At 45.2% G+C, this 27,200-nt stretch overlaps 1 protein-coding gene across 3 annotated transcripts in view; it reads left to right on the top strand.

The window, feature by feature from the left end:
* Positions 1-19,834: 19,834 nt before the first annotated feature.
* Positions 19,835-27,200, top strand: part of LOC115148518 (rho GTPase-activating protein 26) — a 115,382-nt gene continuing 108,016 nt past the window's right edge. For 2 of the 3 annotated variants that reach the window (XM_029690468.1, XM_029690466.1), the window contains exon 1: positions 20,340-20,493. In XM_029690468.1, the coding sequence (XP_029546328.1) occupies positions 20,340-20,493 (154 nt within the window). Of the gene's footprint in view, positions 20,494-27,200 lie in introns of all 3 variants that reach the window. The other variant, XM_029690465.1, reaches the window with a different exon arrangement.

Here is a 27,200-nt window from a genome sequence, read left to right as displayed (position 1 = left end):
AATAAGCTTTTTGTGTATATTTCATCTCATGAAACATGGGGCCAACACTTCACATGTTGCATTGATGTTTTTGTTCAGTATACTAACCAACACTTCTATTTCGGTAGTGAGCCTCTGACACATTTTCCTAAATAGGCCAAATGAATTGATCAAGATGCAATGCTGCCACCCTATGGCCATTTTCAACATCTCTTCTCAGTATTCACAATGAATATGACAATTCTGTACTAACAAACATAAGTGTGACAAAATGTACAAATGTACATTCTGAAAAAATAAGAATGCGACACAAAGTATTTCAATAGGCCTTATGTAACATCAGTATAATAACCTAATAACTTTGTATAGGCTATTTGTTATGGGACAGGCTATGAATCATATAAATACTGAACAAAAATATAAATGCAACATGTAAATGTTGGTCCCATGTTTAATGAGCCGAAAGAAATGTTCCATAAGCTTATAGGCCTATAGGCTATTCTCTAACTGTAACAAAAGGTGGAAGTATGCTGTCTATACCAAAACAAAACAAAACATTATTCATATACATTTTTGTAGGCTAATCTAAGTCCAGTAGTGTGTACCTCCAAAAAACACTTCGCACCATATTTGTTTTCATCTCTGCCACCCGCTACAGTTCCACCCGGTAGGTTCTGAAGATGTCCTCCGTTCATACAGTAGAGCCTTGTGAGAGGTCTGCAGTCTTGCTTAGACAGATCCAGTGTCGTTGGCCCCAAGGATAGTAAAGTGATTTCACCCTCCGTCATTCTGTAGCGTGTCTCTGGACGTGCTGTGTCCGTTAAATGCCCCTGTGGCTGGAAACAAGCGACCAGACCATTGTTGATTCTTGTTTCGCGTAAAGTTTTAGAAATGTTATTCAAGAGGGAAAAAAAGTTAGAAAGGGGATGTAAAACTGCCTTATAATTTGATTACAATAAAAAGCCGGCTGCCTTACATGGACCTTTGTTTTGTGTACGAAGTGATGCATGAATCAGATTGTGTTGCGGGTCGAGCAAATCACCACGTTTGCTTTCATTGTGTAAACCAATGTGAATAAATTCACATAGAAATTAGTTGCAGATGGTAGTGATTTAATATTACACATTTTTAACAAATCATTAACATTAGAAAGCAAAGCATTCAGAGAAATGTATATTTGTATTAGGCTATATTTGTACAAAAATTCAATATAGGAGCTTTCTAAAATGACTCGAATGACAACACAGTCATACAACTTTACAGCATATCAACATGTCTCTGGCATGCCCTAATGCAGAATGCACAGCCACAGGTGATCAGTCTATTCCAAGCAGTTTGGCTCCAAGGTTACCTGTAGTGTCAATCACTCTAATCAGTCAATCAGGCAATGGAGCCAACCTCTAGAGACCAATTCCTGATAAAATCAACTAGGTTCCTGCTCCGGATCAGTAGCCAGCACTGTCACGTTCACCCAAAAAATGGAGACAACTCATAATTTTATGCCCCGGAAAAAGAGCACTGTGCAGCTGTCATTGAGCCTTGTTCTAGCCTATTTAATTTCAAGCGAAATGGTAGCCAGTGGTAGCCCTGTTATCATTAGCATCCACAGGGTTAGCGAGACTCCACATCCGTAGTGTCTTGGAAATCCATCAGGCCTTGGTTCAGAAAAAAAAGCCACGGGGGAATGCGAGGCCTACCCGTATAAAGCCTATTTTTCCAAGCAATAACAGCCGGAGAAGGAAAAGAAGCAGTGAGTCTCCTGGGAGAACTGGCCCCTGTGGTGCAGTGGCTGCCTGGGTGATTGTCTGTATTTGTACTACATCATCCAGGGGACGACCAGCGTCCCCAAAATCAATTTTAGCAGGCTGTCGTCAGAGCTATATTCAGTGGTGGATACTTGAGTAAAAGTAAAGTTACCTTAATAGAAAATTAAGCAAGTTATAGTGAAAGTCACCCGGTAAAATACTACTTGAGTATACTTAAGTATCAAAAGTAAAAGTATAAATCATTTCACGTTTCTTATAGTAAGCAAACCAGACGGCACGATTTCCTTGTTTTTAAAATGTACAGATAGCCAGGGGCACACTCCAACACTCAGACATTATCCTGGAAACAGGAGGCAAAGGGCTGTGAGACATGGGTTTTACTCTGGACACATGAAAGGTGGGATGTATACAAAGGGTACGAGGCAACAGAAGACGAACAGCAGAGGGGCTAATGGAAATGGGGAACTTGCCGATAAACCATGGGAGAGTTTGTAGGATTCCACCCGGAGGGGCAGATCCCGGGTGGATAGCCATTCCTTCAGCCCGAGACAATACCGGGGAGCTGGGGTCCGATGGCGATCCGCTTATTGTCAATACCTGGAGGTGGTCTTAAGGAGGGCAGACCTGGGCTCTCCTCCAGGTACGACAACAGCGGCGGACAAACATCTGGGCAGAAGGTATGCCAAACTCCTCTTCCTGCTCAGGGAAGAGCGGGGACCGATATCCCAGGCAACACAGGGATATCAGTGGGTCAAGGGTGTTGCGGGCGTATTCCAACCACACCAGCTGCTGGCTCCAGGTGGTTGGACTGGGGGTGGAACCCGGAGGACAGACTGGGGGTGGAACCCGGAGGACAGGCTGGCCTGACGACCCAATGAGGGTGCAGAACGCCTTCCAGAACCGGGACGAGAAACGAGGGCTGCAGTCAGAGACCATGTCCACTGGCAGTTCATGGATCTGGAAGACGTGCTGCACCATGAGCTCGGCCGTCACCTTGGAAGAGGGTAACTTGGGGAGAGGAATGAAGTGGACGGCCTTGGAAAAGCGATCCACAATGGTCAGGAGGGCAGACCTGGAGGAGGCCAGCCGGAGCTTGACAAGGGGTCTGGTTCCATGCACAGACCGTGCAGGTGGCAACAAAGGCGGCCACGTCTGGAACCATGGTAGGCCACCAAAAGCGTTGTCGCACGAAGGCCAGGAGCCAGGAGCCTGGGTGGCAGGCAAGCCGTGAGGAATGGGCCCACTCCAGGACCGCGGAGCGGACAGCGCCAGGCACAAACATCCGATTATCTGGACCCCCCCAGGGTTTGACTGGGACCACTGCGCCACCCGGACCTGTTTCCAAATACCACAGCTGAATGCCGTCGCCAGGCATGAGGTGGGAAGGATGTTCTTGGGCTCCGAGGTGGTAGCCGATGGGTTGTAGCGGCGAGACAGGGCATCCGCCTTGATGTTCTTGGACCCCGGCCGGTAGGAGAGAGAAAAGTTGAACCGGGTAAACAGCAGGGACCCTCACTCCAGGTTTTTGTGGTCGGTCCACACAATGAATGGATGTTCCGCCCCTTTGAGCCAGTGCATCCATTCCTCCAATGCCATCTTCACCGTGAGAAGTTCCCAGTTCCCCACATCGTAATTCCTCTCCGTGTCGTTGAGGCGGTGGGAGAAGAAGGCACAGGGATGCAGCTTAAGGTCCAGGGCAGAACGTTGGGACACGACAGCCCCCACTCCGACATCCAAAGCATCGGCCTCCCCCATGAACTGATGGGAAGGGTTCGGATGAACCAGGATTGGAGCCATGGTGAAGCGGTGTTTAAGGTCACGGAACTCCCAGTCAACGGCCGTAGACCACGTGAACGGAACATTGGTAGAGGTGAGGGCAGACAGGGGGGAGGCCAGGGTGCTGTAACCCCGGGTAAAGCGGCGATAAAAGTTGCCGAACCCCAGGAAGAGTTGCAGCTGCACCCTGGACGTAGGCTGAGGCCAACCCACCACCGTTTTCCCCTTCTCGGGATCCGTCTGGACACTCCCAGCAGAGATGATGTAGCCCAGAAAGGGAATGGGGGAGTGATGGAACTCGCACTTTTCCGCCTTAAAGAACAACTGGTTCTCCAGAAGGTGCTGGAGAACTTGCCGGACATGGAGCACCTGTTCCCAGGGGGAGCGGGAGAAGACGAGGATGTCATCAAGGTAGACAAAGACGAACCGGTTGAGCATGTTGTGGAGAACATCATTCACCAGAGCCTGGAACACAGCAGGGGCATTGGTGAGGCCAAAGGGCATGACCAGATATTCGTAGTGTTGAGGGCGGTCATCTACTCGTCCCCCTCTTGCATCCGCACCAGGTGGTAGGCATTTCATAGATCCAGCTTGAAGAAAATTGTGTTCCCCTGGAGTGACTTGAAGGCCGAGGAAATGAGTGGTAGCAGATAACGTTTTTTCACAGTGATGTCATTGAGTCCCCGGTAGTCAATGGATGGGGGCAGGGTCTTGTCCTTCTCCACAAAGAAGAACCCTGCGCCAGTGAGAGAGGAGGAGGGATGAATAAATCCTGTAGCTAGGGAGTCCCCAATGTAATTCTCCAAAGCCTTGGTCTCTGGTCCCGACAGTGAGTACAGACTTCCCGGGGCGGCGTGGTACTAGAGAGAAGGCCAATCCCGCAGTCATGGGGCGGAGCAGCGGAAGGGAAGTGGCCCGGGCCTTGCTGAACACCTCCCGGGAGTCCTGGTACTCCGTGGGAATGGAGGAGAGGTCCGGAGCCACCTCCGAGGACCAAGGAAGACGTCCTGGGCAGGTTGCGACGATTTCAGACAATGGGCATGGCAGAACGGACTCCAGCCCATGATAGCCCCCATAGACCAGTCGATGAGTGGATTGTGTCGCTGGAGCCAGGAGAATCCCAACACTACGGGAATCTGGGGGGACTTGATGAGCAGGAACTGAATGGTCTCGCTGTGATTCCCTGATGCACGTAGGTTGATGGGAGTGGTGGTATGGGTGAACCGACCAGTAGAGCATCCATCCAATGCTCTAACATCCATGGGAATGGAGAGAGGCTGAGTGGGGATGTTCAGCTCGGAAGCCAGTGTGGCGTCCAAAAAGCTCTCATTGGCCCCAGAGTCAATGAGGACCCAACGAGATCTGGACTGGTTCCCCCTCAGCAGAATGACATGAAAAGGAGTGCGAGTAAAGGAAGCAGAAACTTTCTCCATATGGCCCACCAGAGTACTCGCTCCCTGGTGAGCCTGGTCCTTTACCGGGCACGAGGACACAAAATGACCAAAAGTCCCGCAATACAGACAGCTCCTTGTGCTGATCCTGTGTTGCCATTCCGCTGGCGACAGCCCAGCTCTGCCTAGTTGCATGGACTCGGGAAACAGTGCCTTGGCCCTCTTTGCTGACTCTCGTGGAAGGTCGGGAAACCTCGGGTGCTCTCGGCCACAGGACCATCGTGGACTTCCGGGATGACACGGAGGCAAGGTGGAATCCCTGGACGTGCAAGTGACATCAAATTCCCTCTCCATCCGTTGTTCCTACAATCTCCCATCGATGTGGATGGTCAAAATGATGAGGGAGTCAAGATCCATGGGCAACCCCGAGCCGCAAGCTTGTCCTTAACCTCCTCCGAGACGCCGTGCAGGAACATGTTGAACATTGCTTCCGGGTTCCACACACTTTACGCTGCCAAATGTGTGGAAATCCACCACATAGTCGGCCACTGTGCGGGCATCCTGCCGGAGCTGGATTAGCTTCTGGGCAGCTTCTCTCCTGGAGAGCGGGGCATCAGAAACCTTCCTCACCTCCCCCACGAACCCCTCCAGACTCACGCATATGGTCGGCTGCTGTTCCCATACGGCGGTGGCCCAGGTGAGAGCCCTTCCAGACATCAGTGTGATGAGGTAGGCTGGAGCGATCCGAGGGGAAGGAGGAGGGCTGAAGCTCAAAAATGAGGGCACACTGAGCTAAAAATCCCCCGACAGGTGCTCGGCTCTCCATTAAAGCGTTCCGGGGGAGGTAACTGGGGCTCCTGGGAAGGTGGAGTGGCCGGTGGGGCGGCGCTGCTAACTGCAGAGTTACTGAGGGGCAGTGGGGTTAACACCGTGGCAGGCTGCCCCCCAGCTAACCTGCGGAATTGCTCCCGCAGCATGTCCAATGCCCGGTCATGGCGCTCAGCCAATGTTTGGACCCCCTCCATCAGCCAATGAAGCAACTCCTCGTGCCTACCAATGGAGGCTCCTTGGGAGGAGATGGCGTTGCACAGCTGGCCCGGGTCTGCTGGGTCAATCATGGCCAGTTCGTACTATCAAGTATGAATGTAAGACCCAGATGCAGACGACATTGAATAAACAATACTTTAATGATCCAATAGGGGAAGGCAATAGACAGGTCAAGGCAGGCAGGGGTCAGTAACCGCAGGTGAGGCAACGGTACCAGACGTCAGGCAGGCTCAGGGTCAGGGTAAGCAGAGGTAAAAAAAAAACAACGGGGGCAAAGGTACAGGTCAGTAGGCAGGCTCAGGGTCAGGGACAGGCAGAGTGGTCAGGCAGGCATGCTCGGAGTCAGGACAGGCAAGAGTCAAAACCAGGAGGGCGAGAAAAGAGAGACTGGGAAAAAGCAGGAGCTGAGAAACAAAACGCTGGTTGAATTGACAAAGAAGACGAACTGGCAACGGACAGATATATGTACATGGGATAATGGGGAAGATGGGCGACATCTGGAGGGGGGTGGAGACAATCACAATGACAGGTGAAACAGATTAGGTTGTGACATGATGTGTGTGAATTGGACCATTTTTCTGTCCTGCTAAGCATTTGAAATGTAACGAGTACTTTTGGGTGTGGAGTTAAAGTACAAGTAGTCAAAAATATAAATAGTAAAGTAAAGTACAGATACCCCAAAAAAACGATTTAAGTAGTACTTTATTTAAACCACTAACTCAGGGAGAGATGCTGGCCTGCACCGGGAAGTGAGAATGCTACCTATTATTTGATACAGTGCATTCGGGAAAGTATTCAGACCCCTTCACATATTCCACATTTTGTTGTGTTACAGCCTGAATTCAAAACAAATGTTGTGGAATTTACCACCAGGGACACCTGAAGTCAATCTTAAATGAATAATTCTTTATTATCAGCAAGCTGGAGAGGTTTCAACAAACCTGATATGCATAGGGGGCAGTATTTTCACGGCCAGATGAAAAAACGTACCCGTAAGTAAACTGGTTAATACTCTTGCCCAGAAACGAGAATATGCATATTATTAGTAGATTTGGATAGAAAACACTCTGAAGTTTCTAAAACTGTTTGAATGGTGTCTGTGAGTATAACAGAACTCATTAGGCAGGCAGAAACCTGAGAAAAAGTCAACCAGGAAGTGGAGGATCTGAGAATTGTAGTTCTTCTTTCTAGTCCCTTTCGAAACTACAGTATCTGTGCTGTTACGTTGCACTTTCTAAGGCTTCCATTGGCTGTCTAAAGCCTTCAGAAAGTGGTTTGAGCCTTCTCCTGTGACTGGGCAGAGTATAGGAGCTCAGTTACTGAGTGGTCTGCCTGGCAACAAAGGGATTGGATATGCGCATTCCCTGTTTTTTCTTTTTCTCCTTGAATGAATACGCTATTGTCCGGTTGGAATATTATCGCAGTTAAAAATACCATAAAAATGTATTTTAAACAGCGTTTGAGACGCTTCTAAGTACGGTAATGGAACATTTTGACTTTTTGTGTCTCGAATTGCGCTCGCGCGTTACCCTTTGGATAGTGACCTGAATGCACTAACAAAACGGAGGTATTTGGACATAACTATGGATTATTTCGAACAAAAACAACATTTCTTGTGGAAGTAGCAGTCCTGGGAGTGCATTCTGACGAAGATCAGCAAAGGTAAGAGCATATTGCTAATACTAATTCTGAGTTTAGGTTGCCCCGAACTTGGCGGGTGTCTGAATAGCTCGCCGTAATGGCGAGCTATGTACTCAGAATATTGAAAAATGTGCTTTCTCTGTAAAGCTATTTTAAAATCTGACACAGCGGTTGCATAAAGGAGTTCTGTATCTATAATTCTTAAAATAATTGTTATGTATTTTGTCAACCGGAAGTTTTTGGTGGGAATACATTTTCTGAAAATCACGCGCCAATGTAAAATGCAGTTTTTGGATATAAATATGAACTTCATTGAACAAAACATACATGTATTGTGTAACATAATGTCCTAGGAGTGTCATCTGATGAAGATCATCAAAGGTTAGTGATTCATTTAGCTGTGTTTCTGGTTTTTGTGACATATATGCTTGCTTGGAAAATGGCTGTGTGATTATTTTGTCTATGTACTCTCCTAACACAATCTAATGTTTTGCTTTCGCTGTAAAGCCTTTTTGAAATCGAACAATGTGGTTGGATTAAGGTGAAGTGTATCTTTAAAATGGTGTAAAATAGTCGTATGTTTGAGAAATTGAAATGATTGGATTTTTGAGGTTTTTGTATTTCGCGCCACGCTGTTCCATTGAACGTCTGTCCTCAACAGGTTTAATGCACCATAGTACACGTCGGTTGGGAGCTCTGCCTGGGGCCGTATCTCTAGTTTTATTATATACTGCTTACACAGACAAGTTATATTTGTATGATTTAGCTTATTCATTATTCAGAATTAATTCATCATTACGTTTGGCTCATGCATGTGCCCGACCAATACCTCACAAGGCTTCTTCTCTCCAAGCTGAGACTTTGAAACTGAGATAACCTGTTCCGTTCTCAAAACAATGTTCTGGGCATACTGCCAAATTGCTTATACTGATAGTGAGGATTCCTCAGAGGCATGATCAATCAGTCACTTGCATGTACCCAGTCAAATTGGTTATTGGAAAAGCACAAACATAAATTGTTCCTTCACATTCCCTCCTGTTGTGATTCTGTGAAAATGATTGTAAAATTTAAGGTAAGCATTAGATTATAGCTTCTATCAAAAGGATGTTCTATAATTCTATTAAAGTACGCAAAATCAACACATAAAACCAGACACTTCATACTTTCAAACCCTTCACTCTGGGTTGCACAATCTAAAATACACACAAGGGATCTGTAGACTCAGATTGTTCCATAGCGCTTAAATATAAAACCATTGCAGTAGAATGTTTCAGCTTAAGAGCTTTGCTTCATGCAGTTACACATATGCTTCATTACACAATTTCATTTATGGATTCTAGCTATGACATTTCTGCTGGAGCTTTTGTCGCGAATGGCATGTTAATGAAAGATCGGTATCTCAATGCATTTTGTGTCTAAATTACTATACATTTCGCAGTGTGCAGAACTCCACAATCAACCTGATACCCGGAATAAACAATTTTGGATAAGCCTAAATCAATTATGGACATGTTGACCACCCCCCTCCCTCCCAGCACTCATTCTTCTGCAGAGGTTGTTGTCCTGGTATCACACGGCCAGGTCTCTGACCTCCTCCCTATAGGCTGTCTCGTCGTTGTCGGTGATCAGGCCTACCACTGTTGTGTGATCGACAAATTTACTGATGGTGTTGGAGTCATGCCTGGCCGTGCAGTCATGAGAGAACAGGGAGTACAGGACGGAATGAGCGCGCACCCCTGAGGGGTCCCGTGTTGAGGATCAGCGTGGTTGATGTGTTGTTACCTACCCTTACCACCTGGGGCGGCCCGTCAGGAAGTCCAGGATCCAGTTGCAGAGGGAGGTGTTTAGTCCCAGGGTCCTTAGCTTGTGGGCACTATGGTGTTGAACGCTGAGCTGTAGTCAATGAATAGCATTCTCACATTGGTGTTCCTTTTGTCCAGGTGGGAAAGGGCAGTGTGGAGTGCAACGAAGAATGCATCATCTGTGGATCTGTTGGGGCGGTATTCAAATTGGAGTGGGTCTAGGGTTTCTGGGATAATGGTGTTGATGTGAGCCATGACCAGCCTTTCAAGGCACTTCATGGCTACAGACGTGAGTGCTACGAGTTGGTAGTCATTTAGGCAGGTTACTTTAGTGTTCTTGGGCACAGGGACTGTGGTGTTCTGCTTGAAACATGTTGGTATTACAGACTCAAACAGAGTGAGGTTGAAAATGCCAGTGAAGACACTTGCCAGTTGGTCAGCGCATGCTCGGAGTACACGTCCTGGTAATCCGTCTGGCCCTGAGGCCTTGTGAATGTTGACCTGTTTAAAGGTCTCACTCACGTCGGCTGCAGAGAGCGTGATCACAGTCGTCCAGAACAGCTGATGTTCTCATGCTTGTTTCAGTGTTACTTGCCTCGAAGCGAGCATAGCAGTAATTTAGTTTGTCTGTAATTTAGCTTCCCTTTGTAGTCTGTACTAGTTTGCAAGTCATGCCACATCCGACGAGCGTCGGAGCCGGTGTAGTATGATTCGATCTTAGTCCTGTATTGATGCTTTACATTTTTGATGGTTCGTCGGAGGGCATAGCGGTATCTTCCAGGTTAGAGTCTCACTCCTTGAAAGCGGCAGCTCTATCCTTTAGCTCAGTGCGGATGTTTCCTGCAATCCATGGTTTCTGGTTGGGGTATGTACGTACTGTCACTGAGGGGATGACGTCATTGATGCACTTACTGATGAAGCCAGTGACTGAAGTGGTGTACACCTCAATGCCATCGGAAGAATCCCGGAACATATTCCAGTCTGTGCTAGAAAAACAGTCCTGTAGCTTAGCATCTGCTTCTTCTGACCACTGTTTTATTGACCGAGTCACTGGTGCTTCCTGCTTAAATTTTAGCTTGTAAGCAGGAATCAGGAGGATAGAATTATGATCAGATTTGGCAAATGGAGAGCGAGGGAGAGCTTTGTACACGTCTCTGTGTGTGGAGTAAAGGTGTCATTTTTTCCCCTCTGATTGCACATTTAACATGCTGGTAGAGATTTGGTAAAACGGATTTAAGTTTCCCTGCATTAAAGTCCCAGGTTATTAGGAGCGCTGCCTCTGGATGAGCATTTTCCTGTTTGCTTATGGCGAAATACAGCTCATTGAGTACGGTCTTAGTGCCAGCATCGGTCTGTGGTGGTATGTAGACAGCTACGGAAAATACAGATGAAAATTCTCTTGGTAGATAGTGTGGTCTACAGCTTATCACCCCTTGTCTTACCAGAGGCTGCTGTTCTATCCTGCCGATACAGTGTAAACCCACCAGCTGTATGTTCTCATGTCGTCTTTCAGCCACGACTCGGTGAAACATAAGATATTACATCTTTTAATATCCCGTTAGTAGTTTAATCTTGCTCGTAGGTCATCGATTTTATTTTCCAAGGATTGCACATTGGCCAATAGGACGGATGGCAGAGGGGGTTTACTCGCTCGCCTACGAATTCTCAGAAGGTAGCCCGACCTCCGCCCCCTTTTTCTCCGTCTTCTCTTCACGCAAATGACGGGGATTTGGGCCTGTTCCCGGGAAAGCAGGATATCCTTCACGTCGGACTCCTCGGACTCGTTAAAGGAAAATGCTTCTTTCAGCTCATGGTGAGTAATCGCTGTTCTGATGTCCAGAAGTTATTTTCGGTCATAAGACATGATAGCAGTAACATTATGTTTAAAATAAGTTAAAATGTAAGTTACAAACAACACAATAAAACAAACAAAATAACACAGTTGGTTAGGAGCACGTAAAACGCCAGCCATCCTCTCCGGAACCATTCTACATAGGACTATTGATACATTATAAACGTCTTCCTTATTGTCAGTGTTCACATATTACATCTAAATATTACCCAATGTCTCTAGCCTTTCTAGTGAGGGTGATCAGGCTTCACCAGAAAGTCAGGACAGATGTCAGATGTCATTCAACCACAATAAGAGTGTTTCTTTCCCTGTACCTCAGATTAATTATTTAAAGAAATGTTTCTGATCATCCATAGTCCCTATAGTCAGTCTAAAGCATCTATAGTCCCTCAGAATTTATTGTCTCAATAGTTTATATAGTCATAAATGCTATAGTCTCTATTTTTAGAAATGTTATTTAACTAGGCAAATCAGCTAAGAACAAATTCTTATTTACATTGACGGCCTAGGAACAGAGGGTTAACTGCCTTGTTCAGATGAAAGACAGGTTTTTACCTTGCCAGCTCAGTGATTCGATCTAGCAACCTTTTGGTTACTGGCCCAACACTCTAACTTTCTACTGACTCTGAAAAACTCCAAAAGAAAGATGCCCAGAGTCCCTGCTCATCTGCGTGAACGTGCCTTAGGCATGCTGCAAGGAGGCATGAGGACTGCAGATGTGGCCAGGGCAATAAATTGCAATGTCCGTACTGTGAGACACCTAAGACAGTGCTACAGGGAGACAGGATGGACAGCTGATCGTCCTCGCAGTGGCAGACCACGTGTAACAACACCTGCACAGGATCGGTACATCCGAACATCACACCTGCGGGACAGGCACAGGATGGCAACAACAAGTGCCGGAGTTACACCAGGAACGCACAATCCCTCCATCAGTGCTCAGACTGTCCGCAATAGGCTGAGAGAGGCTGGACTGAGGGCTTGTAGCCCTGTTGTAAGGCAGGTCCTCACCAGACATCACCGGCAACAACATCGCCTATGGGCACAAACCTACCGTCGCTGGACCACACAGGACTGGCAAAAAGGGCTCTTCACTGATGAGTTGAGGTTTTGTCTCACCAGGGGTGATGGTCAGATTTGCGTTTATCGTCGAAGGAATGAGCGTTACACCAAGGCCTGTACTCTGGAGCGGGATCGATTTGGAGGTGGAGGGTCCGTCATGGTCTGGGGCGGTGTGTCACAGCATCATCGCACTGAGCTTGTTGTCATTGCAGGCAATCTCAACGCTGCACGTTACAGGGAAGACATCCTCCTCCCTCATGTGGTACCCTTCCTGCAGGCTTATCCTGACACGACCCTCCAGCATGACAATGCCACCAGCCATACTGCTTGTTCTGTGCGTAATTTCCTGCAAGACAGGAATGTCAGTGTTCTGCCATGGCCAGCGAAGAGCCCGGATCTCAATCCCATTGAGCACGTCTGGGACCTGTTCGATCGGAGAGTGAGGGCTAGGGCCATTCCCCCCCAGAAATGTCCAGGAACTTGCAGACGCCTTGGTGGAAGAGTGGGGTAACATCTCACAGCAAGAACTGGCAAATCTGGTGCAGTCAATGAGGAGGAGATGCACTGTACTACTTAATGCAGCTGGTGGCTACACCAGATACTGATTGTTACTTTTGATTTTGACCCCCCTTTGTTCAGGGACACATTATTCTATTTCTGTTAGTCACATGTCTGTGGAACTTGTTCAGTTTATGTCTCAGTTGTTGAATCTTGTTATGTTCATAGAAATATTTACACATGTTAAGTTTGCTGATAATCAACGCAGTTGTCAGTGAGAGGACGTTTATTTTTTTGCTGAGTTCATGTGTGGGGTGCAAAGATGAGGTAGTTATAAAAATAATAATGTTAAACACTATTATTGCACACAGAGTGAGTCCATGCAACTTATTATGTGACTTGTTCAGCAAATTTCTACTCCTGAACTTATTAGGCTTGCCATAACAAAGGGGTTAAATACTTATTGACTCAAGACATTTTAGTTTTTCATGATTTATTCATTTGTAAAAAAAATCTAAAAACATGATTCTGCTTTGACATTATGGGATATTGTGTGTAGGCCAGTGACATAAAATCTCAATTTAATCAATTTTATATTCAGTCAGTAACACAGCAAAATGTGGAAAAAGTCAAGGGGTGTGAATACTTTCTGAAGGCACTGTTAAGTAAAACTGTCACATAAACAACATTCAATTGAAACAGTGTTGAGTGACAGTGTTACACCGTAACTCCCTCCATGACATCTCAGTAAGAGAAAAGTAAACCTCTTGTTATCTTCTGTTTGTTTCTATTTTTACTGTGGTAGGCAAGGCGAAGCAAGGCAGTGAGTGTTGCTGTGGAGCCACTGTCACCAACATATGAAGTGCAGACTGGATTAATAATTTACTCTGCCTCATGTGGACTGCTGCTTTAAGTCTTCAAGGGTGCTTTCCCAAACTGTGGCCATTCCATAATTCATACTCTACATCCTCATGTTCAATCATTTATAATACAGGCTAAGTTAGAGAAATAATAAAAAGTCTCCACACACTTCCATTTAGATGCAAATGTAGTTAATTGTGGCTGGGCTTTCGGTCTGTCGATCTTCATCAGAGTATGTCCTCACAAACAATGGTGGGACAAATAAAGCCACACAGGCTGCATTTATGATTTGTTCTATCTAGTCTTTAGATTTCTATCTGACATTAGGACATCTAGTGGCCCTTTTGGGTACTTTAGATTGGGAATCATACTTAGGCAGCCCTTTTTCCCTCCTTCAGTGTGGGATCTTGTTTTTGTACAGCTTAGTATAGTCTGCAGAACGTGACGGTCGGTTTCTGTTGTTTATTGTTTTGATTTAGTCTGTCTAAACGCAGTCACAGTGAGCCAGATATAATTACAGTGTGACGGTTTTCGTAATGAGGAGACCAAAGTGCAGCGTGGTGAGTGCTCATGTTCAAATATTTATTTTAACACAGAACACTAAATCAAAACAATATACAACAGAAACCGACCATCACGTTCTGCAGACTATACTTAAGCTGTACAAAAACAAGATCCCACACTGAAGGAGGGGAAAAAGGGCTGCCTAAGTATGATTCCCAATCAGAGACAACGATAGACAGCTGCCTCTGATTGGAAACCATACTAGGCCAATCAAAGAAAAAGACAACATAGAAATATAACACATAGAATGCCCACCCCACACCCTGACCTAACAAAATATAGAAATAAAACGTCTCTCTCAGGTCAGGGTGTGACATACACCTGTGGTAATCGAAAGTACCCAAAATGGCCACTAGATGTCATAATATAAGATAGAAATATAAAGACTAGATAGAAAAAAACATATTATAGATGTATTTCTACTAGAACAAAACACTGGGTTCCTAATACTAACCATTTTTTTAAAAAACATTGTTTTTGTTCTAGTAGAAATACATCTAGAATATGTTATATTCTATCTAGTTAGTATAAGGAACCCATACTCTCAAAAAAAGAGTAAAGCTGAAAAAAAAGGTAAACACTTATACAACACTATATACATATGTAGAGCCAGGAGAAATCTAGAAAATAACTAGATAAATGTAAAGGTTAAGGTAACCTGTCGGGGAAGTATCAGGCCAATAGGCCGTCATGAATACAGGACACCCTAATACGATGAAGCTAAGACGATGACAATAGGAATTTACAACATGACCCTCATATTAAAATCCTCATTAAGTCCTAACGGCTGTAGGGTGCCTAAAGTATGGACACGGTCGTTATCTTCTTTTCTTGGTGACACTTCCACCTTCTCAATGCTCTGGAATTGTAGAGAAGAGACACTGTGAGAGCATTGGACAGAGTGAAAATAACATTTTCATCCTTGTGTCTTATGGAAAGAAGTCTTATGTTTGCTTATTCTCTGTTTCAAGCATCTGGATGTCTTGCGCAAGTACATTTTCTCACAAACACAGCGTAAAATGTAAATCAAATGTTTTGTGTTGCATGTGACCACACCTTTAACACAGTATGTTTTCCAGACCTAGGCTGTCAGAACTCAAGTTGTTTTTGGTGTTGTTGCACTGAGCACAATTGCCACAAGGGTAGCTTCCATCTCTCAGGGGAGTAAGGAGGGTTTGTTTAGGACCGTGTTAAAGCTGGCTTGGACTAGTCCACTGTGAAAATTGGGGGCACGTTTGTTGGGGGGCTCCTTGAATTCCTGGCTGAGTGTTGGGTCTGAGGTGAGCATATGCCAGTATTTCATCCATATGTATTTAATCATAAGGCTTTGGAGTGAATGTAGTGATGCAAGTGAAAGAATGTTGAAAATACATCAGGCAACTTTAAAGCTAGAATCCTTAAATGAAACAATAACACATCTGTTTCTGTGAAAAGCTGAGGGATGGGCCCGGAGAAATGTAACCACTCTCAAAATTATAGACAGAGCTATGGATGGACTGACCATGCATGATATCAATATTATAATTTTAAACATGTTTTGAGGCTATAAAGTGGGTTTATTTTTACATTTACATTGTTTACAAACATTGGAGTAAAACAAGCTTATATTTTGGGTTCTGATGGGGTAAAACAGTTCAACTAAGCTCATGAGATATTTATAAGTCATGTTCTTCAAGAACCAATGGGTATATGTAATACATTCATAAGTCAAAAAATGGATGTAGCAATTAAGGATTCTAGCTTTAAAGACTTAAATTGGAGACAGGATAAATGGTGTGTATCCAAACATAATAGATTTCCATAGAAAAATCGGAATGTTACAGTTGATCAAGATTAAGATCACTTTACTGATCAATTGCACACAAGATCCAACCGAAATTTGACTTCCTCTTTTAACCCAACCCCTCCGAAAGACACACACATACACATGTATTGTAACGGCTGTTGCAGGGAGTAGACCAAGGCGCAGCATGTTGAGTGCTCATCATGTATTTATTGTACTGAGAACACATAAACAAAGAAACAAAAACCGACAGCCAAACAGTTCTGTCAGGTAAGCAACACTAAACAGAAATTAACCACCCACAAAATCCAAAGGAAAACAGGCTGCCTAAGTATGGCTCCCAATCAGAGACAACGATATACAGCTGTCCCTGATTGAGAACCGTACCCGGCCACAACAAAGAAATACAAAACATAGAAAAAAGGACATAGAATGCCCACCCTAGTCACACCCTGGCCTAACCAAAATAGAGAATAAAACCCTCTCTATGGCCAGGGCCTGACATGTATACAGTATACAGGTGTTGGAGAGGTGCGAACGTGTTTCATCACGCTGTTGATTAGTATGGTTAAAGAGGGATACTTTGGGGGAGATGTGAACTTCAAACATCATGATCATTGCATTTTAATAGCAACACACACACACACACACACACACACACACACACACACACACACACACACACACACACACACACACACACACACACACACACACACACTATAACAGCGACATAAGGTAATACAGTAACACTTGACATCAAGTTCTTATACATAATGGTACATTTGTCACTACAACAATAGCAACATTGTTGATACATAGGATAGGACTTTAGAAATTGCTTTATAATTGGATAGTAATGCAGTTATTACACAAGTCGCACGCACGCATGCATGCACACACACACACACACACACACACACACACTTACCTACTTATTCCTCAGCAACTTGAAAGTCCTGGATTTGATGAGTCCCCCTGCAGTACTTACTTCAACCAGGAGACGGCAAAACAGACCATCAATGAAAATATAAGCACTCCTTACAAATGCCTCATACTGTAAATACAGTAGATTCCAATCACAGATGATTGTACATGAATAGTAAGTGTTCTCTGGGGTCACTTTGCAGAGGAAGTAGAGGTAGTCATTACCAATAAGTGAGGCGCAGCCCATGCCTTAGGGCCGGCACGTTAAGACTTCCTTCGGTGAATGACACCCAGTGTAATCCATTTGTGAATTGTCTAACCCCAGCAGTATGACAGAAATGGGCCCCTGGCTTCTCTGGAAAGAAGAGAAGAGAATATGGCAGGTTCTTAAGTGTCTTCCCATCTATGAGTGTTCTGGAGCCTAGCTGAAATGTCCCAGCTATGAGATCACCCCTAGCCGGCCTGGCTGATGAGTGTATATGAGAGCTCTCTCAAGACTTCCTGATAGGGGTTTCTAACCACCTTGTGTGAGAGGTTCCCTCTATAGAAAAAAGCTTTTGGATGGATCCTGGGGGGGACTCAAAGGTCCACTGTGTCTCTTGCTACCTCTCATTGGGCTGGGGCTGGATTACCCAGGCTAGCCCTGGTTTAGACTGGAGAGAGAGAGGGGCATTCTCCTTCCCAGTATGTCAACCAGAGGGGAAGACTTTCTCCTCTCTGTATGAGTCACTGGCTCAGGCCCCAGGGAATGGTGCATGTACTTAGTTTCCTGACATGGTTAGTTAAGAGTTCCACATGGGTGATTACACACCACTCATTCAACAAGGAATAATATTTTGGATGAACTATGTGATTCCAAATGTCATTCTTAGCCTATACAATTTTGTTAAACTGCTCCCACATCTTGTAGAACATTCAATGTAAATGTTTATTATGGTATTGTTGCAGTGGAGGCTGCTGAGGGGAGGACGGCTCATAATAACAGCTGGAACGGAGCGAATGAAATGGCATCAAATATATGTGTTTGATACAATTCCACTGATTCCGTTCCAGCCATTACCACGAGCCCGTCCTCCCCAATTAAGGTGCCTCCAACCTTCTGTGTTTAGTTGAAAGCAGCTGGAACAAACCACCCTATAATATAATACTATAGACTACTACACTCTTAGAAAAAAAGGTGCTACCTAGTCCAGAAAGGGTTATTCATAGGAGAACCGTTTGAGGAACCCTTTTTGGTTCTAGGAAGAACCCTTTTGGTTCCAGGTAGAACCCTTGTTGCTTCCATGTAGAACCCGTTCTACAGAAGATTCTACCTGGAACCCAAAAGGGTTCTACCTGGAACCAAATGATTATCCTATGGGAACAGCTGAACCCTTTTGGAACCCTTTTTTTTCTAAAAGTGTACAGAATGGGTTACTGGGACACTACTACAATAAATGGAACACTGTACTATACAGCAGATATGGAACACTGATATAAAACAAACAATTCAAATTTGATTTGTCCCCTGTGCCGAATACAACAGGTGTAGACCTTACAGTGAAATGCTTACTTATGAGTCCTTAACCAACAACGCAGAGTTTTTCAAAAGTAAGTAAAAATAATTTGCTAAAGAAACTAAAGGGAAAAATAGTAACACAATAAAAATAACAATAACGAGGGTACATACAAGGGGTACCGGTACCGCGTCAATGTGCAGGGGTACGGGGTAGTCGAGGTAATTGAGATAATATGAACATGTAGGTAGGGGTAAACTATACATAGATAATAAACAGAGAGTAGCAGCAGTGTGTGTGTGTGTGTGTGTGTGTGTGTGTGTGTGTGTGTGTGTGTGTGTACATCGAGCCTGTGCAAGAAAAATAAGAATAGATAAGAATAAAATAAGGAGGTCAATGCAAATAGTGTTCCAGGGTAAGTAATAAACATGCAAGGAAGTGAATGATGATCCAGAGTCACCTTATTTAGACCTCACAGATGTAAAATGATATGATTCATTCTTGCCGCGTATGGAACCCATTGGTAAAGTACACCCCAAGCAATAAATCCTTTTTTATCTTATCTTATTTGTAGGCTCAAATCGGCATGAAATCCCTAAAGTTGCAGATTTTTAGCACTATTTGCAGTTGCAAATTAAAACTGTATGGAAACTGAGTAGACTAATTAGCATTCGTCATGATCGTACTGTGTTGGAGGAAGTTGCACATCTAAATCTGGAGTTGCCAACACAGTAACCACAAACAAGTGTGGACTTGTATCTCCACTGCACTGCTAAAATCTTAAGTGAAATAACTCTTTACCCTGACATGAGGTGATGATTTGTTACATAGATAAACAGCACAGACTCTGTCTAGACTGACACGCGCACACACACACGCACACACACACACACACACACACACACACACACACACACACACACACACACACACACACACACACACACACACACACACACACACTATGATTTATAAAGGGGTTATACATCATTTATAAACAAGCCAATGTATTAGTTTCAAACTGTAATAAACAGTTAAGGCATTAGTTGAGTTTGTGATTGATTTACGGTCCCATTATTGATAACATTTCCATTTGCAAGTGTAGCAGATTAAATAAAGGCCTGTGATGTGTGGAATTACCAAGGCCTAACACTTGCTCACTAAATGGGCTCTTAATTTAAACAGTTTAAGATTAAACAACAATTTGTCGCTTTGCTAATCCGACCCTGAGCAGGTTGATGTAACCCCCCCCCCCCCAGATAAATTCCCCTTTCTGAAGTGACTTCGATGCATTCTTGACCAACCAGCCCTTTCTTTACGCACCCATCTCCTGCAACTGTAGTGCAGTCATTGGTAGCGTGGCTTGCCTCCTCGGACCGTTTTGGAACTCAGCAATACTATTGGTCTACAGCCGCATCCATCATAAGATTATCTGTTTCGGGGTAGGTTGGCACGGACGCCAAAGCTTGAGAGAAAGGGACTGCATTTAATCGCCCAGTCGAAGAATTCGCAAATACTACCTTGTCTCGTTGTTTCGCTTTCCTCCCCTTTTCATCACTAATATGATGTTGTCATGAGGAATGCACAGAAGGTTTACCTGGGATATTTGACAGCCAAGAACTGAATATTATTTCAGCACTTCCCTCCCGGACAAGCACAGTTTTTCGCGTGCAGTTTTTTTGGTGATGCCGTTTGGATCCTAGGCTAAAAGAAGCCAGATCCACGTTTGCCCGCCTGCATGTTGTCAGAAAGGTTATTGGGTGTGTAGTGTAATGTAACTAGGTATCTGAATATTGCTCTCTGTGTTCTGCTACTTTCTTATAATTGGATTGCACATCATAAGTCAAAGATTTCTTCATCCTCCGACCTCGGGTACAGTGGACTGGGAGGAAACATGGGACTGCCTGCTCTGGAGTTTAGTGACTGCTATCTGGACAGTCCCCAGTTCCGAGACAGATTGAAGTCTCACGAACTGGAACTGGACAAGACCAATAAGTTCATCAAAGAGCTGATCAAAGATGGGAAGGCGCTCATCCAAGCACTGAAAAGTAAGATCATCCATTTGCTCTTTGTGGGGGAAGAAAGGGAGTGTACACATGATATCGACACAGTTGCAACAATGTTGCACTTTATTGTGACGATGACTGCGCTACTGTGTTCAGCTAAATTCCCAAACAATTATGAATGACGACATTGCCCAATGTATTAGACCTATGTGTTAGCTCTCTAATGATCTTAAGTAGTTTACCCAAAATATTTTCACTAATAGAAAAGTGGATTTTAGATTTAAAGTAGCATACAGTGCATTCAGAAAGTATTAAGAACCCGACTTTTCCACATTTTGTTATGTTACAGCCTTATTCTAAAATTGATAAAATATTTTTTTCCCTCATTGATCTACACACAATACTCCATAATGAAAAAGTGAAAACAGGTTTTTAGAAATGTTTGCAAATGTATTAAAAATAACAGAAATACCTTATTTACGTAAGTATTCAGACCCTTTAATATGAGACTCGAAATTGAGCTCAGGTGCATCCTGTTTCCATTGATCATCCTTGAGATGTTTCTACAACCTGATTGGAGTCCACCTGTGTTAAATTCAACTGATTGGACATGATTTGTAAAGGCACACACTTGTCTATATAAGGTCCCACAGTTGACAGTGCATGTCAGAGCATAAACGAAACCATGAGGTCGAAGGACTTGTCCGTAGTGCTCCGAGACAGGATTGTGTCGAGGCACAGATATGGGGAAGGGTACCAAAAAATGTCTGCAGCACTGAACGTCGCCAAGAACACAGTGGCCTCCATCATTCTTAAATGGAAGAGGTTTGGAACCACCAAGACTCTTTCTAGAGCCGGCCAAACTGAGCAATTGGGGGAGAAGGGCCTTGGTCAGGGAGGTGACAAAGAACCCAATGGTCACTCTGACAGAGCTCCAGAGTTACTGTGTGGAGATGGTAGAACCTTCCAGAAGTACAACCATTTCTGCAGAAATCCACCAATCAGGCCTTTATGGTAGAGTGGCCAGACGGAAGCCACTCCTCAGTAAAAGGCACATGACAGCCCTCTTGGAGTTTGCCAAAAGGCACCTAAATGACTCTCAGACCATGAGAAACAAGATTCTCAGGTCTGATGAAACCAAGATTCAACTCTGTGGCCTGAATGCCAAGCGTCACATCTGGAGGAAACCTGGCACCATCCCTACGATGAAGCATGGTGGTGGCAGCATCAGCATCATGCTGTGAGGATGTTTTTCTGAGGCAGGGACTGGAAAACTAGTCAGGATTGAGGGAAAGATGAACGGAGAAAAGTACAGAAAGATCCTTGATGAAAACCTGCTCCAGAGCGCTCAGGACCTCAGACGGGGTGAAGGTTCACCTTCCAACAGGACAACGACCCTAACATGCTGACCAGACCTGTCTGCGTGCGCCATCACACGCATTTTGATTTTGTCCGCCCACACCAGACGCGATCAGGACACGCAGGTTGAAATATCAAAATGAACTCTCAACCAATTATATTAATTTGGGGACAGGTCGATAAGCAAACATTTATGGCAATTTAGCTAGCTAGCTTGCTGTTGCTAGCTAATTTGTCCAGGGATATAAACATTGGTTTGTTATTTTACCTGAAATGCACAAGGTCCTCTACTTCGACAATTAATCCACAAATAAAAGGGTAAAAAGGTTTGTTTTCTAGTAATCTCTCCTTCTTCAGGCTTCTTCTTCTTCAGTGGACTTTATATGGCAGTTGGCAACCAACTTTAAGGTGCATTACCACTAACAACTGGACTGGAGTGTGGACCTCAGTTCATCTTTCAATCACCCACGTGGGTATATGTTCCTAAAAACCAATGAGGAGATGGCACGTGGGTATATGTTCCTAAAAACCAATGAGGAGATGGCACACGTGGGTATATGCTCCTAAAAACCAATGAGGAGATGGGAGAGGCGGGACTTGCAGCGCATTAAGCGTCACAAATAGAACCACGTTCTATTTTAGCGCCTGTCCACACAGACACGCGCGAGCAGTGTGAGTGCAATGATTGAATAACATGTATGTGTACATTTATTTTGCAACGCTCACGCACGTGACACAAGCGATGTGGTCAGCATATAAGCACACAGCCAAGACAACGCAGGAGTGGCTTCGGGACAAGGCTCTGAATGTCCTTGAGTGGCCCAGCCAGAGCCTGGACATGAACCCGATCGAACATCTCTGGAGAGACTTGAAAATAGGTGACAGAGAGGATCTGCAGAGAAAAATGGGAGAAACTCCTCAAATACAGGTGTGCCAAGCTTGTAGTGTCATACCCTAGAAGACTTGACGACCTCTTCCAAAGGTGCTTCAACAAAGTACTTAGTAAAGGCTCTGAATACTTATGAAAATTTGATATTTTAGTTTCAATTTCAAAAAATCCGTTTTTACTTTGTCATTATGGGGAATTGTGTGTAGATTGATGAGGGGAAAAAACGATTAAAATCCATTTTAGAATAAGGCTGTATGGTAACAAAATGTGGAAAAAGTCAGTGGGTCTGAATACTTTCCGAAATTTGGTATTTATTTTATTTTACCTTTATTTAACTAGGCAAGTCAGTTAAGAATAATTTCTTATTTTACAATGACGGCCTACCGAATGCACTGTGTATTGTGTATATATAAAGTGTGTATGGCAACGTGAAACATTTCCATTATTATTATTTTCCTGCAGAATACTAAGATGTAACATGAAGGACTTTAAACATCATCAGTCAGTGACGGTTCAGATAGAGGGGAGTAGAACACTGCACGAGTTAACAGGTGCATGCTGGTCAGAGTTGGGATTTGGACCAACCTACAGCATCAAGCTTCAAACAAAAGTCCCATGTTCACAAGTCACCAGGCAGCTAGTGTGAAGTGCAAGAGCTAGTCTTTACATTTAGCTACTCTTGCCTCGCACAGTAACACACTGTTACTACACTACTATACATTACCTGAAGTTTCCACTCCACTCTAACTCATGATAGATGTTCAAAACCGCCCAATAAACTCCATGCTCTTCTGTACAGTCCGCTGTCAGCTAACGTTCACAGTCTGGACAGTTCTGCTTTTGTCTATCAGGGACATCTAGAAATCAAACAGAACGAGCCGTATTGACCCTAGTCCCAGGTCAGAGGGGAACTGGGGTTAGGGATCGTCAACTATTGTAGCTACTGCTGGTTGTGTAGCTGCAGAAACCACAGGCCATATAAAATGTGTTTTAATTGCGTATTACATGTGAATAATGTAAGCCTATGTTACAGTTCCCTTTTCACATTATTTTGAAGCGCTCTACTTTAGTGAGAATTGAATCCAGAATCAACTTGTCCATCCTTGTTCTGGTTGCTAGCGGTGATTCCACAACAACAAGTACATGTTTGTAACCTCTAACATACACGTGTGCCACTACTCACCACAAGAGAAAGTAAACCAAACGTTACACCTGAGGAGTGACTTCAGGCTACTATTCAACTTCCTGTCACATCTGAAATATCAGCGTCATTTACCGCCTCCCCATCCTGTTGGTTGGAGCGTGGTTCCTGTGGGCCAGGCCTACAGTCAGTCACAGACTTCACAGAGCACCAACACCAGCCGTAGTCCACAACCATCTAGCCTCTGGTGACCGATGGATGTTCTGTAAGCAAAGGGCAACCTGTCATTAGGGATCCAGGTGAAACGTCTTATACCTGACCTTAAACATGACATTTCGTTAATCACTCGAATGAACCCAAATGAGGGTTTACCGGCGCTGTTCTGCGGATGGGAAGGCTGCATATTTGGACATTAAATGTTGCCTGTTTTGAGTAAATGGGATAAAATGAAAACCAGGTTTTGTTTGAGTTTGCTTTGTGTAAAAGGAACGGCTCTTTAGTTTAACCCCTGCCATTGGTTCACCTACTGCGTTATGCCACTGTCACAATAACATAGCTCGAACGCACAGGCGTTTGCAATTTTAGTGTGAGGTCATCATTGTCTAGAATGGCAAAGTTGTCACAGGGGTTTTCTGAGGTGAACAATGCTTCAGCCCCTTGAGTATTTTTACACGGGCGATGACTGAGAAGCGTATATCGATTTCCACACGGTTTAAATCATTTAACAACAGACACAGCATTTCAGCGAGGAGAGGTGGAATGAATGTCTCCTGTTGCAGATTTTTATGGACTGTCTTCTAAAGGAGTCTTTCATGAGTGTGAGTCCAAGGCCTACGAAACCTGAGTTTACATGCATTCTGTCCTACAGGGGGATGATGAAATGACCCCAAATGGAGGATTAGGGAGTATGCCTGAGTTTAACCCTCAGAAACTCAGCAGGCTGTTTCTCATAGTTAACGGTTTATATTTTTCCACCTTACATGAGATGATGTCCTCTCACACTGTCGACGACTGGCATTATTAGGATCAGATGACCGAATTATACATTTTAGGATATTGTAGTTACATAGTTATTACTGCAGTATTTGCTGTAGATAGGTGTTACCTTTCTCACCTACACACTCTGTCCCACAAGGATGTACTTATGCTTGGTTCCTAATGGAACCCTATTCCCTATGTAGTGCACTACAGGTCCTATGGGACCTGGTCAAAAGTAGTGCACTGTAATAGGGGATAGGGTGCCAGTGTTTGTTTAGTTGATGCTGTTGTGAAGTGAATGCAGCTAAGAGAAAGTGAAATGGTCCCTGCATTCTTTCACGTAGCCGTTAAACATCCAGGTTCAGCTATAGAAACAGTCCCCTATAAACAGAGGCTCTAAACAATCTACTCCACTATGTTCCCCTGTAGAAGCATCTCCAACCCTCTGAGAAGCAGAGTGAGAATCCCCAGGACAGAAGTTAGGCCTACCTCAAGAGCACTCTGCTTGGAGGTCCCCCAGTGTGTTTTATGAGTAGTGACGATAGAGCTGGTAAATTACTATCTCTCTACTGTGGTGATGGATGAACCCAGTGCAGCCACACAATGTGACTGTGACTAATATACACACACTACTAGCCCAGGCAGTCTCTTTCGCTGTAGGCCATTTCAGATGTGTGTGTGCGTGTGCGTGTGTGTGTGAGTGGGGGGCTCTTGCCTTTCAGAACAGAGTCACATTATCCCAGTCTGCCTGCGGGAGGGAGAGAGGAGTGGGTGGTGTCATGAGGAGTGGGGGGGTTGTGAGGACTGGGGGGGTGTTGTGAGGAGTGGGGGGGTTGTTGTGAGGAGTGAGGGGTGTTGTGAGGAGTGGGGGGGTTGTGAGGACTGGGGGGGTGTTGTGAGGAGTGGGGGGGTTGTTGTGAGGAGTGAGGGGTGTTGTGAGGAGTGGGGGGGTGTCGTGAGGAATGGGGCTGTTGTGAGGAGTGGGGGGGTGTTGTGAGGAGTGGAGGGGTGTTGTGAGGAGTGGGGGGGTGTTGTGAGGAGTGAGGGGTGAGGGGTGTCGTGAGGAGTGGGGGGGGTGTCGTGAGGAGTGGGGGGGTGTTGTGAGGAGTGGGGGGGTGTTGTGAGGAGTGGGGTGGTGTCGTGAGGAGTGGGGGGGTGTCGTGAGGAGTGGGGGGGTATCGTGAGGAGTGGGTCGGTGTCGTGAGGAGTGGGGGGGTGTCGTGAGGAGTGGGGGGGTGTCGTGAGGAGTGGGGCGGTGTCGTGAGGAGTGGGGGGGTGTCGTGAGGAGTGGGGGGGTGTCGTGAGGAGTGGGGCGGTGTCGTGAGGAGTGGGGGGGTGTCGTGAGGAGTGGGGCGGTGTCGTGAGGAGTGGGGGGGTGTCGTGAGGAGTGGGGCGGTGTCGTGAGGAGTGGGGGGGTGTCGTGAGGAGTGGGGGGTGTCGTGAGGAGTGGGGCGGTGTCGTGAGGAGTGGGGCGGTGTCGTGAGGAGTGGGGCGGTGTCGTGAGGAGTGGGGGGGGGTGTCGTGAGGAGTGGGCGGTGTCGTGAGGAGTGGGGGGGGTGTCGTGAGGAGTGGGGGGGTGTCGTGAGGAGTGGGGCGGTGTCATCGCGTCTCAGGGCATTCTACTGAATGCATCAAATGGGAACAAAGGACAAGAAATATGTGCGTGCACGTATGTCAGCGCAAGTGTGTGCGTGTGTGTGTGTGAGATGGGGGGGCGGTGGGGGTTGGCATGGGCTGTATTCCTTAAGCAGTGACGTAAAGGCGGGGGAATTAGGGCACCCACACCACACAGCTCTGTCTATTATTGCCATTTGTGTGTCAGGGAACGCTTCTCTGAGCCCTGAACCTACAGTGGCAGAGCTGCACTTATCACGTATGCTCAGAGGGTCCAATCATGTGTTTGGCTTATTTTGGCTTTCTACCAAGATGAGCTAACACAATCCAGGTGGACACAGAGTTGGTAAATATTTGAACTTTAGAAGCTTTATTTAGTTACATGCTTCATAATTGCATAGTCATTCAGCCACTCAGCAGTTTGTGTTCAGGCATATTCCTTCATGTGTTTCCACTCACAAAGACGTGAAACTTATTTCCATGGTATGCACCAGTCTCTCTATAGGCTATATACATATAAATGTATGCACATGTTGGTTGTTTTTCCACCACATTCCGCTTGTTGTTCATTTTTCTACAGGATAGTGTTACTGAAATTGTAAACCATTAGCCTGCCCTGCAAACCTCCTGCCATGAATTCAGGCCTATTTTGTTTTGTGCAGGTGGACTTCTTCCAAGCGGCCTTCACATAAATGTTGTGAGTGAAACATAGCTGGCCTCTCTCTGTGTGCAGGAGAGCACAAGTACTGGAGGCACTATTGATGACCC

Source organism: Salmo trutta, chromosome 15 (genome assembly GCF_901001165.1).
Source record: "Salmo trutta chromosome 15, fSalTru1.1, whole genome shotgun sequence".
NCBI classification, from domain to species: domain Eukaryota; kingdom Metazoa; phylum Chordata; class Actinopteri; order Salmoniformes; family Salmonidae; genus Salmo; species Salmo trutta.
This window is presented reverse-complemented; position numbering and strand designations above follow the sequence as displayed.